This window comes from Delphinapterus leucas, chromosome 13 (genome assembly GCF_059928025.1).
Source record: "Delphinapterus leucas isolate spDelLeu-1000000601 "Yukka" chromosome 13, BTC_Dleu_Yukka2, whole genome shotgun sequence".
NCBI classification, from domain to species: Eukaryota; Metazoa; Chordata; class Mammalia; order Artiodactyla; family Monodontidae; genus Delphinapterus; species Delphinapterus leucas.
In genome coordinates, this window is record NC_143141.1 from 58531538 (window position 1) to 58547048 (window position 15511).

Below are 15511 nucleotides of genomic sequence, written 5' to 3' on the forward strand. Positions count from 1 at the left end.
TTTTAAGATTCAAGACCCCAGTGTCAGTAGACAAACTAGGATATCACATGTATTTCATAACATATCACAGCAAAACACTCATTTCTCTACCATGAGTAATATAGTCTAAGAACGAGAACATTTCGTTAAATAAGTATCAAGTGTTACTTGTGTCAATTAACAAAATTTCCAATTGAAATATCTCAAGTAATTTTTAGCAAATGATCATGAACTAGTTTATGTTTTATTTCACATCGATATTTGAAGCTTAATCTGAAATTTACTTGGCTATTAAAATTCAACACCAACACAAGCATCTCCTAAAACTGACTTACTTAATTAAAAAAATAATTGGCTATAATTATTTAGTACAAAAGGAAATTAGTGTTTAAAGCAATAGGAAAGGACAGAAAAGCAAGCCATCAGATTCTTCATTTCTGCTAAATGACAGGAAGGAGAGGAGATACAAAATGTAAAATTATATAAATTTAAACTAGATTTTGTGGGAATTGTAAAGCTTCTGTGGATAAAATTTCTATTTACTTTTTGTCTTTAAATATTTTACTAAAAACATCTCTAGATTAAAAGAGACAATCATTTTAATCATTATGATATGAATAGTAAACTACTCAATTCTTTTATATTTTATTGAATTTTGTAAAACCTACAGGTTTCTGCAATAGTAGCTACTTAATCTTGTTTACAGAACAAGCTCTAATATCCAAGCTGATCATACTGATATGCTGACAGACTAAGAGCAAGTCAACCTTGTAATATGTGACTCCTGATGTGATGCGTTAGGGAGTACAAAGTTATGTCCTGTGTTCTTGCCGAAAATGTTTAATATGACTCTAATAAAGCTAATTCCCAATTTACAGGAAAACAGGGAATAAAGAATCACGTGAAAGGGCACCACAAGGAAACAATCATATGATCCAGAATGTAGGACATCCTATAAAAAGCTGGCTTAGACTCTTCATATTCAGTGTTAATGGGAAAAAAAATTGGGAGCTTCATTAAAGGCTTGCTTAACGTGCTTGATTGGTAACAACTGGACTAGACCATGTAACAATTGTAACAGTCATTCTATGGGCAACTGGGAAAATTTGGACTCAATACTAGATAATATTAAATTTATTATCAATTTTCTTAGGTATAATAATAATGTTATGGTTATGTATACAGAAAAATGTCCTCATTCTCAAGAGCTGCATGCCAAAATATTCACAGCTAAAATATTATATCTGCAATTTGCTGTCAAAGGTTCAGTCCAAAAAAAAAAAAGTCATCTACGTATAGAGAGAGAGAAAGCAAATACGGTAAAATGTTAAAACATGAGTCTAGGTAGAAGGTGTACAGGTGTTCACTTTATTATTTCAATTTTTCTATATGTTTGGAAGTTTTCATCATAAAGTGTTGGGAAAATAAAATACAAAAAGGTTACTGATATAGATGATCTGTTACAAACTCTTAACCATCTTTGGAGGCTGTTACTCTATAATTCTACAACAAAGATAATACTACTATAACCACATAATAAATGGCAATGTTTATTAGAAAAATCAGAGCACTTGAATTTTTTTTTAAATCGCCCCTGTGGCAAAAAGCAAGAGATGATACTGCGTACAACATATGTTTTATGTGTAGGTATATGTGTGTTCTGTTCGTATTTTTTAGGATATTATTATGTAAAATGTCTGGGAAGAAAGGAAATACAGCAATATAAAAATGATAATAATGAGTAGTGAAGTTTCAGAGGCTTTATTTTTTTTTGAATTCTCCAATTTTCTACATCAAGCATATTAACTATCAAAATAACTTTTTTTAATTTGCAAAATTTATTGTGTGGAGAGAACATAATAAAGTGTGCTCTCTGTTAAGATTTTTCTCTTTTTTCCCCCCTTACCTTTCCTTCTGTACTAAATAAATGTTATTTCCCTAAATAAAGTTTCTCATTTGAATCTACTCAGGAAAGGTTAAGATGGAACAATGAGATAAATGCTTGCTAGTCGTAAACCTTATCAGTCTTTAATCAGGTCTGCCAAAAGGAAATTTTCTATTTGAGAGTATATCACAAAGAACTTTTAATGGAGGGCATAAGACTCCTCTCTGCCCTCCAAACAAAAAACCCTCAAACCAACAACTCCCTTTGACAACTCCCTAGGACACAAACAAAATCTGCTTCAAGTGGACACATAGAGAGCTCAACCTTGGTTTTACATCAGAATCACCTGTAGAATTTTCAAAATTATACAGATGCCAAAGCTCCATCCCACGATATTCATATTCAGTGGGCTGGGGTGATTTTCTTAAAGCCTGATAGGTGATTCTGACATACGGCAAAGGTTGAGAACCACTGATAAACTGTCTTACTTCTTTGAGCTTACTGATACGGTTGGATCAAAGGTTGTTGTATTTGGATGTATCTCACTCTCCATGTGACACACTTATTATTACAGTAATCATCTGTTTCTGTGAATTGCTGGAATAGTGGGAGTTGGGGAGAGAAAAGTAGTTGCTTTATAAAAAACACATTAAAACCCAAACTGTAAATTAAGTAGGGATGGATTTACAATGGCCAATTGAAAAGAATTTGAGTTAATGACCACATTTAAGTCATTTTATATTATAGCAAATTACATTTTCCTATTGTGCTAGATAGACAATGGATGGGTGAAACCTCTTCCCCAGCCATTTCATTTGATTCTTCAAAATAATGTTATACAACTCTCTCATGGATTCTCATTAATATCAGAAAAGGAATCTATTGTTTAGCTGCACCTTCTTTACCTGAATTCACACACAAAGCACATCACGTTTATAGATTTATCACAGCAATTAATTCCACCTTGCAACTGTTCACAAGTCTCTCCAAATCTCTGTAAAATCTCTGAGATAAAGATAATTTCAATTCCTTTCTGTATCCTCCCTACCACCTAGAGAAGGAAAATTAATGCCTGTGGCTAAGAACTTTATATACATAATCTCATTTAATCCTTACAGGTACCCTACGTAATAGATACTGCAACTCTAGTTTTTATAAGTGAAGAAACTAAGGCTCAGAAAGATTTAAGTTATTTGTCAGGGTAACAATGCTAGTAAGTGACAGAACTCAGATTTGTGTACAGGTGTAATTAACATCAATGTCCCTCTGAATGTTCTTTTGAATACACTATGGTAACAGTTTTTGCATACTAAGTGCCTCATATAAATAGACACTTACTAAATAAATATTGGTTAAAATTATTGTAGAATTGGACCACAAATTATTTCATATTGAAGTCTATAATGCATTTCCTTGTCACAGAAAAATTAATAAAATTATAGGACAAAAAAATCAGATGGGATGGTTTAAATTATTCTGCAAAATAAATTTAAGGCAATTACAGAAATGGGAATTTAGGACTTTTCCCTCAGATTTTGTTTTTAAGGTTTTACTGTCATCTAGACTTACACAGCTTGAGAATCAAATTCCTCATTATGAAAACACTGCCTTACACCAAATAAGACACAGGAATATGGATAAATCAAGCAGAGGGCAAAGAGAAGGGGGGAAAATTTTTTTTAAATGGAATTTAACTAGCTAATATTTATTTGCAGCAATTTTTAAAAAATAGTTGTCATTAGTGAAATTCTTCAAATGATTAGCTAAAACAGTGGAGAGAAAGTGAAGAATGCTAGTAATATTTACTATGTTTTTTGGAGTCCCATGCCCTGCTTATCAGGTTAAAAATAATTTTTAGAAGATTCTCAAATATGACTTCATGAGATACAATTAACAGTGACTAATAAAGAATCTAATAAATTATGTTATCTTCAAGGATCATGTAAACTTCAATCAATCTGAAATAATTTTAAAAAGTCACTTAAATGGTCAAGACCACATAGCTACAAGAAGTGGTATGTCAAATGACACCTTAAAAAATAGTGACTAGGGCTTCCCTGGTGGCGCAGTAGTTGAGAGTCCGCCTGCCGATGCAGGGGACACGGGTTCGTGCCCCGGTCCGGGAAGATCCCACATGCTGTGGAGCGGCTGGGCCCGTGAGCCATGGCTGCTGAGCCTGCGCATCCGGAGCCTGTGCTCCGCAACGGGAGAGGCCACAACAGTGAGAGGCCCGCGTACCGCAAAAAAAGAATAAAAAAAAAATAGTGACTAAAATTAGTGCATTTTCAAACAGTGTAGGTAGGTCTTCTCCATAAAAATGCTTTGACAAGTGAAAAAGTAAACAAGAAACAATTTACAAAAAACCTAGTATTCACAAAATCCTAAAACTGTGATATAAAAATATAATTGATCTGTTTGAAATAAAATTAAAAAGAAGACTGTATATAAAACTTAATAACGTGAAAACAGAACAGAGAGATTTTGGGGGGCTTTTGTCCTGTCTTCCCTCCCCTTCTCAAAATCCAAATGCCTTAAAAAGTTTTTTAGTTAGAATAAATATGTGTATTTAAATGAAAAATAACTAATAAGACACTGGGCTTCACTACTTAGTCTCAACAAGTTTATAAAATATTCCTCATCAAAAAACAGAGTATTTTAAGACTATTAAACATGAGATTCACTGAAGAACGGGAAATGATTTTTCTTGCACAACAGACAGAGGTGGGGGTACAGACACATATGTAATCTCTAAATATCTTAGAAGGGCTGCATGGAAAGGTGTAAAAGGAATAGTTTTTGGAGTCATTCTGAGTTAGATTCAAATTCTGGCTACTCGATTTATCTAGCTTTGCAACCTGGGCAAGCTACTCTGCACCAATTCTTAGTCTTCTCTGTAAGAGAAGGGTGTTGAGGAGATTACCTATAACTAATATTTAGATATAGATATATAGATATGGCTTAGCACAAGTAGGAGTTGGGTAAATACAAGTTCCCCCTTTATCATTGGAAAATCATCAACTTACATAGCTACCTGATCAGTGGTATACTGATTCAAAAGCATCTTAAGTCTCCATTGAGGGAAGAGGTGAACCTTTTGGCATGGAAAATATAAAGCTCAAAAAATAAACTTTCCTTCTAATTAGTAACCTCATATTATTTTTTAAAATACATGACTTAAAGATAGTCTTAGCCATATATACACTACCAAATGTAAAATAGATAGCTAGTGGGAAGCAGCTGCATAGCACAGGGACATCAGCTAGGTGCTTTGTGACCACCTAGAGGGGTGGAATAGGGAGAGTGGGAGGGAGGCTCAAGAGGGAGGGGATATAGGGATATATGGGTACATACAGGTGATTCACTTTGTTATACAGAAGAAGCTAACACAATATTGTAAAGCAATTACATTCCAATAAAGATGTAAAAAAAAAAGTCTTGCAAACTACTAGAAAGAAAGAAACAGAAATATTTCTAACTTAACTAGTATTTATTGAGCTCTCAGTGTATGCCAGGTGAGAACTCAGCACTGCTGTAGGTGCTGTGATATAGCCATAAACAAATCAGATGAAGTCCCAGATCGCAAAGAATTTAAATTCTAGTAATAAAACCGGACTAGCATTTTTTTAGATAAACAAGGACTTACTGTATAGCATAGGGAACTATATTCAATATCTTATAATACCCTATAACGGAAAAGAATCTGAAAAAGAATATATATATGTAAATACATAAACAAAACAGAAAACTGTATATCACTTTGCTCTACACCTAACACTAACCCAACACTGTAAATCAACTATTCTTCCATTAAAAACAAGCTAACTAGCATTTTAAAAGAAGGGCAGTCGGGGGAGGGGGTGATTCCAGAGCCCTACCTTATATAACAACTTAAAGCAAAATGCAGTTTTACTTTTTCTGATCCTCTGGGTGATTATTCTTTTGGGAGTCACAGACTCCTCTGAGGAACTAATGAAAACCACAGACTTACTCTAAATCATTAAATAATGTGTATGCACACACATAAATACATCTGCAAAAACTTTTGGGGGATTCACGAACTCCTTTATTAAGAATTCATGCTTAACTCTTTTCCACAGATTTTGATTTTAAAGCTGGGAAAATATCAATATTGCTTATATTAAGAAGACTGAACATATTCCAGAAAGTTGAAATAAAAAAACAAAAATTTAGTAAAGCAACTTAAGAAGAGTCCCCTAAATAATGAACTTTCTGAACATATTTTAAATGATTTACTTTGACTTATATCCAACTGGGCTTTTAAAAATACTTTTATTAATCAAAAGATTTTTTTAATATAAGAAAAATGAATAAATCCCTATTTCTAATGGTACTACTTATAGGCATTCACAGCAGAACAATTCTATCTTGGACATAAAGTAGACATTTTAGGAATCTAAATAATCTCTGATTTACTCTGACGAGCATTCATTTTTTTAAAATATCTGAATAAAAAATTATTTTTGTTATTTAAAAAAATTTTAAAAAATAACACCTCCCAACTGTCTCCTCCTCTGTATTTCTACCATACCTCTGTCTTTCCCATTCTGCAAGTTAACTACATCAGCCCCTGCCACTGTGTACTTCCTGGCAGCATCTTCCGCATGGCACGGATCTAACCAAGCTGAGAAGCATTTACGGAGCACTTCTGTGTCTAACTCACTGCTATAGTAGGTAAAGTTAAGAGCTAAGAATTTAATCAAACCTCTATAAGTTCTTCAGTTTTCTGTTTCTTTTGTACTTTTTAGTACATTTCTTCTACTTGTGATTATGGTTCAACATTTTTCTAAGGTTGTGATTATTCTGAAAGGGTAAAGTAATGTTTCCCAAAATAGGATTCTGGGCTGCAAAAGTGAGTTTTTACAGTAAACAAGGAAGTTTCTCTAATCCACACATCTATGTACTAATGATGAGTTTATACTTATCATCTCTGTGATCATTTCACAACTACTTGACTTCCAGCATCTCTTTAATCTAATATTGCGTATGTTTCTAACATTAAAATACCAGATACTCCTTTGAGTCTGTCATTCTTATGCTGCCAACACAGGGTGGCTCTACACTCTAAAATACAAAGTTCAAAAGGTGTGTCCAGTCTCTTCACAAATACTTCTGGCATCCTGAATTCTTATTTTTCACCATAGCAATTCTCTGCTCTAGCCAAAACGATGTCCTCTCTTTCAAAGATAGCTTAAACTTTGTTCTTGCCTTGACCACCCATGTGAACTATCATCCTCCTCCTTTACTTTCTGCCATTCAAACCATTCTTCAAAACCAATCTTTTCTCTGAAAATCTGACTTCCCAAGCAATCACTGTACAATTCACATGGCAATTAATCACATTCTATATTTTGTCATTTCTTTTTATCCTTTAGTAAATGATGTGAAACCTTTTTATTAATTAATTTGTATGTTTATATCTACATTGCCAGGTGCATTGAGAGTAGGGATGGGGGACCATGCCTTGTTTCATAGTCTCCTCCCATATCAATTCATTACACAGTGGATTGTCAGTGTTTAGTCTTAGAAAGCTTATATATAAAGGTGATTAACTATACATCTCCTTAATTTATAGTCATATAATAATGGTCTTTAAGGCCAGTTTTATATCCGAGCATCTCTTCTGAGTTTCATGGTTCTGTTGCCTATTTATTCACTGTTTATATAGCTACTATGTATAATAAGTATTTTCTATTTTTTAAAAAAGTTTAAAATTCATCCTTGGTAGATGTTAAACAGAAATTCTGGGCTATAAACTCTTTTTTTTTGGAGTAAAAGCTGCCAACGTTCTTGAGAGACCAAGAAATCCAGCAAGTATATTATGAAATAATTTTTTCAGATTACACACTGGGGTTGCATTTTCAAACACATGAGGGAACAGGAGTATTTACATGGCTAATAACGAATCAATAACTATTTGAGGTCTCATTTCCTCCAAACCTGGTGATGGATGCTGTGTGGAACCTATAATCTAGCTGAAGAGGTAAGACTCTCTTTACTCTACCTCCCAATTACTACCATCTTTTTAGTTGTATCAACATCCTATTCTCACTTGTTTGATTTAGGGTTCTTTAAATCCATCACATGACATATCTTTATTTTTAATTTCCACATCTTTGTATACAATTCTTAATACTTTAAGGGACGTGCCACAAAAGAAAGTCTCAGAATCACTGCTCCAGGCCAAGGTATAAATTCTGTTATTAGCAATATATAGTATTATTCATTCAACTAACTAAAATGCATTAATTATAAAAATTTCCCTTTTTGTCAGTGTAACTTTTATTGTTAAGAAAAAAGAAATTATATGATATTGCTGTACAATAATGAACACTGGAAAAAATGCAATTGAGATGATACATAATTTCTACCAGTGGCTGATGTCTCTCTCAAGACCTGCCAAGAGGAGCTAGAGACTTGGAAGGTGAGTCTATTTCTTCTCAACAAGTTTCATTACTATGTTTGGCTCCCTTAAATCTCTGAAGCATACATGTTAAAATTAAGTTGTTCATTTTTAGATGCCCAAAAACTTGAAAACTCATAATCTGTCTCTGATTGAAAACTCATAACTTGTCTATGAGAAGACAGTTAGTTGAATTACTGACTTTGAAATTTAGGGCAGTTTTTTTAAAAAGGACACTGTTTTGCCTGCTCGTACTAGTATTAAAATAAAACAAAAAACTTAGGAGCAGCTGATCAGTATTTCTAAGGAAGGTAAAGGGACAAAGAGTTTTGCTCTGATGAAGCACAGCAGGATACAACAAAATGGTTATCCCAGTTCAACATATACACACCCACAGCACAACAAGAATGTTAAAAAATTATCCTCAGGTGTTCAACTGGGCACAAAGGGGCACTGAAAGGTCTACTCTTTAAAATAATAACATCACTATTGCTAACTTCCAGTGATGCTAACAGCCTGCTGGAGGAGAAATTGACATATTTAAAAGCACATTCTTTGTTTGCCTCAAAATTAAGATTTAAGGGAGAAAGAGAAGGAAAGGCAGACATACAGGGAAGAAGTACAGCCCACAGAAAAAGGTATTTGATGCCCATTAAATGAAAACAAACCTATCTACAAAACAGAACTTTATCTCTACCTTCCACTTCAATATATTTCCTTTAATTTTAACTGACTCCTTAAAACGAAAAGCAGTCATAATTTCCAGTATTTATATTATAAAATTATTTAAAATACTTAAGAAATAAAATAAAGCTTACCCCATCACTTTCTCTATGTGGATTCAGCCTACTATAAACAGCTTCAATAACATTGCGCCTAAAAAGAAATATGCTTTAGTTTTATTAAATTACATACAGTTGTTAAGCTTCTGAGTATTTTAAATAATACTTCATATCTTAACTACACTCAAAAATTAATTGCCTCATTAAATACCTGCCAAGAACATAATATCTGCATTTCACTCAGAACTTGATCCTGCACAATCCATTTGTTCTCATTTACCAAGGAAAGAAGGACCTTCATCCTCAAAGAGTATAATAAATAATGCCTTGAAAAGAAAATCTCTTCTCGATGAAATTTTAGAGTTCTTCTCTAGTATAAGAACTATCAACCCATTTCATCTTTAGATAATTGATGTACTTCTTACTAAAAATTATTTAATTACTAACTATAAATGAAGTCAAAATTTGTTCTTTTCCTTCTACTTACTTGCCGGCAAGACCTCCCCCAGGAGGCAAATTCGGGATGTTTTCTGCAGACAAGATGCGCATGACATGGGCAAGATCAGGCATTCCTTCCTCACCAGACTTCTCCATAATTTCTGTAGGTTTTTAAAAAGAGTTCCTAAATTAATGTGATAACTCAGAATTCACACAGTGAAACAAGAGGTACTATTTGGTAGTACCTATTTTAAAATATAAAATGCAAATATTACCTTACTATCACACAAGGAACAAAAAAAGTAAGATAAAAAGTTATTTGCATATATATATACTCATTTTAGCATTATTCATAAAAGCAGAAACTGGAACAAATTAAATGTCCAATAAAAGGACAGTTAAGAAAATTTTGGTATAGCCACTGAGTGAAATGGTTTACAATCAGTAAAAATGATCCCTATGAGCACAGCACAGCCACATGGAAAAACACTTTTGATCTATTATTTTATATAAAAATATAAAAGTTATTAATGCTATAATTACAGGAAAACAAAAGCAATGGAAAGATAAGGACTATAAGAAGGGGAAAATTAAAAACTGTTTTATAGGTTTTTTGATACCTAGTTGTGTTCCACAATTTATTTAAAACAGAAAAGGAAAATAAATCTCAGAACTTGCTAATACTCAGAACAAAATAAAACATTTCCATGTTTCATTTATATTTACAATTTATGGAAAACAGATTTTTAAAGCATGATCATTTGGCCAGTATTAAGACATAAAATCCTCAAAAATCAGACAACAGCAAACTTACTTTTAAGACAACAAAAAAGCAGAGTCCTAAGCAGCCCTCAAGATGCAAACTCCAAACTGTTTCCCATGTGTCCCTCACAGGGACTTCACTGTGACCTTGATTTTCACTGCTCCCATTCAACTCTGCTCCGACTCCTAACTGTATCTCCAAAGGTGCTATTCAAAGAAACCTTCTATATTTTCACATATACTTCCTCCCTTGGTTTGGAACACTTTTTACACCAATCCAACCAGCCTCTTTGTATGGTTAAAGTGTATTTATACTTCAGGTTTCAACTTTATGTGTCACTTTCTCAAATTCTTCTCTGACCCACACCTGGCATAGGTGTATTGCTAGATACTCCAACTGTACATGATATTTACTAGATCACGGACCGCAAGCTTCTTGAAGGCAGGATTGTAATTTTTCTACGTTACACTTGTATCTCTACAGTGCAGGGTTTCTCAAACTCAGCACTACTGATGTTTTTGACAATTTTTTGTTGTGAAGGCTGTCCTATGCATTGCAGAATGTTAAGCAATATCCTGGCCTCACTCACTGGACGCTAGTGGTACCCTCTCAGTTATAAGACCAAAAGTGTCTCCAGACATTGCCACATGTCTCATGAGGGACAAAATCCATCCTCCTCCCCACACCGGCCGCTGAGAACCACTGCAGTCTAGCACTTCACCAGCCAATTTTCACAACCCACTGGTGCCCCTGCAGTCCAGTCCTCCACCATCACCTGCCACCTGCTTTAATGCATGATTCCTAATTGGTCTCTTGGCTTCCTCTCTTGTCCACTCTTGACAATCTCTTCTTCACATGGCAACTGAGAGAGATCCTTCTAAAAGTCAGATCAAGGGACTTCCCTGGTGGCACCGTGGTTAAGAATCAGCCTGCCAATGCAGGGGACACGGGTTCGACCCCTGGTCTGGGAAGATCCCACATGCCGGGAAGCACCTATGTCCATGCGCCACAACTACTGAGCCTGCGCTCTAGAGCCCACGAGCCACAACTACTGAGCCCGCATGCCACAACTACTGAAGCCTGCGCACCTAGAGCCCGTGCTCTGCCCCAAGAGAAGCCACTGCAATGAGAAGCACACGCACTGCAAAGAAGAACAGCCCCGGCATTCCACTAGAGAAAGCCTGCGCACAGCAACGAAGACTCAATGCAGCCAAAAATAAATAAATAAAATAAATTTATAAAAAAAAGTCAGATCACGTCACTCTCGCACTCTTCCAATGACTTCCCAGCACCATTTGAATGAAGTCCAAAGACCTCATTTTAGTCTGCAGAGCCCTACATGATCTGCTTCTTAGCAATCTCTCTTCATCTTTCACTTTTCCACCAGCTCATTCTCATCTAGCCACACACTCTAAGCATATTCCCTCCTCAGTCCTTGTTGCTCCCTTTGCTGGAATGTTCCTCCCCAGATAGCCACTCTCTTCCATATATGGGTATCTGCTCAAATGTTTTTCCTCAGAGACCTGCCTAACCAATATTCCTTGTTACTGTCTGCTTACTGTTGTTTTTCTTCTATTAAAAAAAAAAAAAAAGGTCTCTACCACATTATAAACTCCATGAGATCAAGAATGTATTTGTTTTGTTTTCTGCTGCATTCCCAGTAACACACATGCTCAGGGACAGCTGAAGAAATGAATACATGTAGAAAGTATTCACCAAATATCTAATCAATTTAGGTTAAAGGCTATTCCCTGTTTAACATTATACCTCCCCTCTGCATTCCCAATAAAAACACATACAAAGACTTGCCAATACACAGAATGATTTCACCTCAAAATTTTAATGTCAGATTACATGATCTAAATCCCTAATAGAAATATAATGCTCTTGAACAACGCTACCTTATAAAAAAGAAGTTAGGTACCAAGGCATATTGATGTGTAGTGGCTGCTTTTTCAAGGATTTTTAAGTGTTTTTTGATTGAATGATTAATAATCAAGTATCTACCACAGTCCCCAAGACCATATCATATTATTACATATCTGTCATCTTTGCCATATAACATATATTTTGGAAACTTTAAAACTATACAGAAGAAAATTAATATTAAATGTTAACCCACATTGAGCTGAACTGACCACACATTTAAGAAATTAAAATTTAGGGGGCTTCCCTGGTGACAAATTGGTTAAGAATCCACCTGCCAATGCAGGGGACATGGGTTCGAGCCCTGGTCCGGAAAGATCCCACATGCCACGGAGCAAGTGAGCCCGTGCGCCACAACTACTGAGCTGCGCTCTAGAGCCCGCATGCCACAACTATTGAAGCCTGCGCACCTAGAGCCCATGCTCTGCAACAAGAGAAACCACTGCAATGAGAAGCTTGCGTGCTGCAACGAAGACCCAATGCATCCATAAATGAATGAATGAATGAATAAACAAATAAACAGAAAAAATTAAAATTTAGCTGTTATAGAAGAGTTTATAAAACCTACAGTTTGCTGAGGACTTAGGCACCGTACCAGGTACTTAAAGTTATCTCATTTATTATTAAATCAAACTGTATGGTTGGTGTTTTTACCTTTAGTTCACAATAAAGAAACTGGAGCCTTAAGAGATTAGGCAAGTTGGTTGAGATCATGTAACTAGTAATTGACCAAATTTTAGAGTTCTTCCCCAAATGAAAACTATTTAGTTTCTTCTTTGTGAATGAAGAAATAGGACAATAAGAAAATTCAATAGATAGCTAGTGGGAAGCAGCTGCATAGCACAGGGAGATCAGCTAGGTGCTTTGTGACCACCTAGAGGGGTGGGATAGGGAGGGTGGGAGGGAGGGAGATGCAAGAGGGAAGAAATATGTGAACATATGTATATGTACAACTGATTCACTTTGTTATAAAGCAGAAACTAACACACCATTGTAAAGCAATTATACTCCAATAAAGATGTTCAAAAAAAAAAGAAAGAAAATTCTTCTTGCCTTCTGGTAAATTTGAGCCAGCAATCCCCCACCCAAATACACTAGACCTTTTAGAAAACGTGTATTATTAAAAACTCCTATAAACAGCTCCTCTTAATAATTATATTATCAACAGGAGTAAGAGTGCCTCTGACATTGTCTTCAAAGTGTACCCACGTTTCTTATCTTTCCATTACCCTGAAAACAGAACTCACTGACAATTCAGAGCTGAAGAAATTGCAGACCAACAAAAACAAAACCTTTATGCACCTTTGTTTATGGTGTGTGGCTAGATAGCTGTAAAGCCAGAAAAGATACATCTGTCCCCACTCTCTAAATCTGCAAGAGAAGGTAGTTTTCCTTTGGTAATTACACATTTGAAATTGCAAATTTTTGCATTTCAAAACTATTACCAATTACTATAGCTACTGTTCATCTGAAACATGACTCGTAATAGGCCAAATTTGACAAGCTGACTACAACATAATCATTAATTATATCATTCAAGTGTACTATTAAAAAATAATGATAATCAAGCCATAACGGTGTTAGGAAAAAATATAGGTCAATATGTAACACTGAACTCTGCTCAATATTATGTAACAACCTAAATGGGAAAAGAATTTGAAAAAGAATAGATACATGCACATGTGTAACTGAATCACTTTCCTGTACACCTGAAACAATCACAACGTTGTTAATCAACTATACTCCAATATAAAATAAAAAGTTAAAAATATATAAAACAAAATTTTACATTTTGTTCAAAAAAAAAAAATGTAACCCTGAATTGAGGAAAGAACTTTGTTAAGAATGATATCAAGGCAAAATAAATAAATAAAACTGACATAATATAACTTCATAAAAAGTAATTTTATGTCTAAAAAGCAGCACATATAAAATCAAAATGAAGTATTAAGTTGGAGATCCTGTCACAGACTCTAACGTGTATTCTCTATCAGGGTAACCACTAAATGAATATTTAAAAGGATGTATAACTCATAAGCAAATGCAGGGATGAAATGCAATGGAAAATACTGATTAACCCAAAAGGGAAGGAAGGAGAAAAAGGGATAAAGAACATATGTAAACAAGTAAGGTAACAGATTTAAACCCAAACAAATTAGCAAATTATGTTGAAGATAAAGAGACTAGGTTTTCCTCTCCCTCATTCCTGAATAATAATTGATTTTTAGTCCAAAAGCTGCAGGAAATTTTAAAAGAACTATTTGATAAACAAGGAATAATAATCTTCTTTTCCTTCTAAATAATAAAAAAAAAAAGCATCTGTCTTACCTTCCACCCGTGATTCCAAGTACTTATCCAACTCTGAGTCTTTTCTCATTGCTTCATCTGAGACCTTGGGGGCATTTGAAAAGCAAACTAGTACAATACTCATGTTATCTCGACTTCCCTGTATATTAAAAAAAAGAAAAAGAAAAATTATACTTCAATAGTCTACCAACTTTCTATCATTTACTTCAAAACAGATTTAATTACAATAAGCAATTACTTATTTAATCATCTAGAATGTACACCTTCAACACATTCATCTTCATTCCAAAGAACTATTTGAAGCACACCCTGAAGAAACAAGGACTCCAGGTATGCATAGATCATAATTATTTTATGACTTTTGATTCCGTGTACCTTTTCTTATCCACCACCATTCCACAACCTGAGAAATGAAGATATCTTCACATATATTAAATCTTCTAAAAACTTTGTTTCCCACTCAAGATTGCATATTCCCAAAGTGACTTAAGCCCCAAATGCATCCTCCCAAAGAAATATACATTATTTTCCTAGCTAATTAACCTGCATCAGAGCAGTGCTACTGAAACTCTATTGAACTGACTTGGCTGAAAATTGTTGATCATTAGATACCCAAGACACTAAAATGAACAAGCAGAGAAGAAAAGTTAAACTGGAAACTCTTCTGAGGGTACACTATCAAACAATTAAACTGAGATACACTGTAGTCAGATTTAATAACTTTTGAAGAAATGACATCAGACTGTTACACAGAATTACAGTGTCAGGATTTGTAGAGAGCAGCTAAAACTGCTAATTTAAGGACAAATTTTACTGCTGCCTTTTTAATCACACCATCACAAAAGGAAAAGGAAACAATATATAGTACTCTATTACTGTGAGACTATAAGCAATAAATTTAAAACATTTTCTCACTAGTTTTCTTATAGGTATATTACTTTTATTGAGTTTTTTTTAGAACAGAAAGAAACTGTTCTTGGAATAGTGATTTTTTTAACTCCTTTTTTTTT

At 34.4% G+C, this 15511-nt stretch overlaps 1 protein-coding gene across 5 annotated transcripts in view; it reads right to left on the minus strand.

Annotated features, from left to right (window-relative positions):
• Positions 1-15511, minus strand: part of PPM1B (protein phosphatase, Mg2+/Mn2+ dependent 1B) — a 91428-nt gene that overhangs the window by 14519 nt on the left and 61398 nt on the right. For 4 of the 5 annotated variants that reach the window (XM_022573944.3, XM_089922362.1, XM_022573945.3 and 1 more), the window contains 3 exons: positions 14523-14640; positions 9555-9666; positions 9104-9161 (listed from right to left, as the gene is read on the minus strand). In XM_022573944.3, coding sequence (XP_022429652.1) covers positions 9104-9161; positions 9555-9666; positions 14523-14640 — 288 coding nt within the window. Of the gene's footprint in view, positions 1-2; positions 5565-9103; positions 9162-9554; positions 9667-14522; positions 14641-15511 lie in introns of those variants that run through there. The other variant, XM_089922360.1, reaches the window with a different exon arrangement.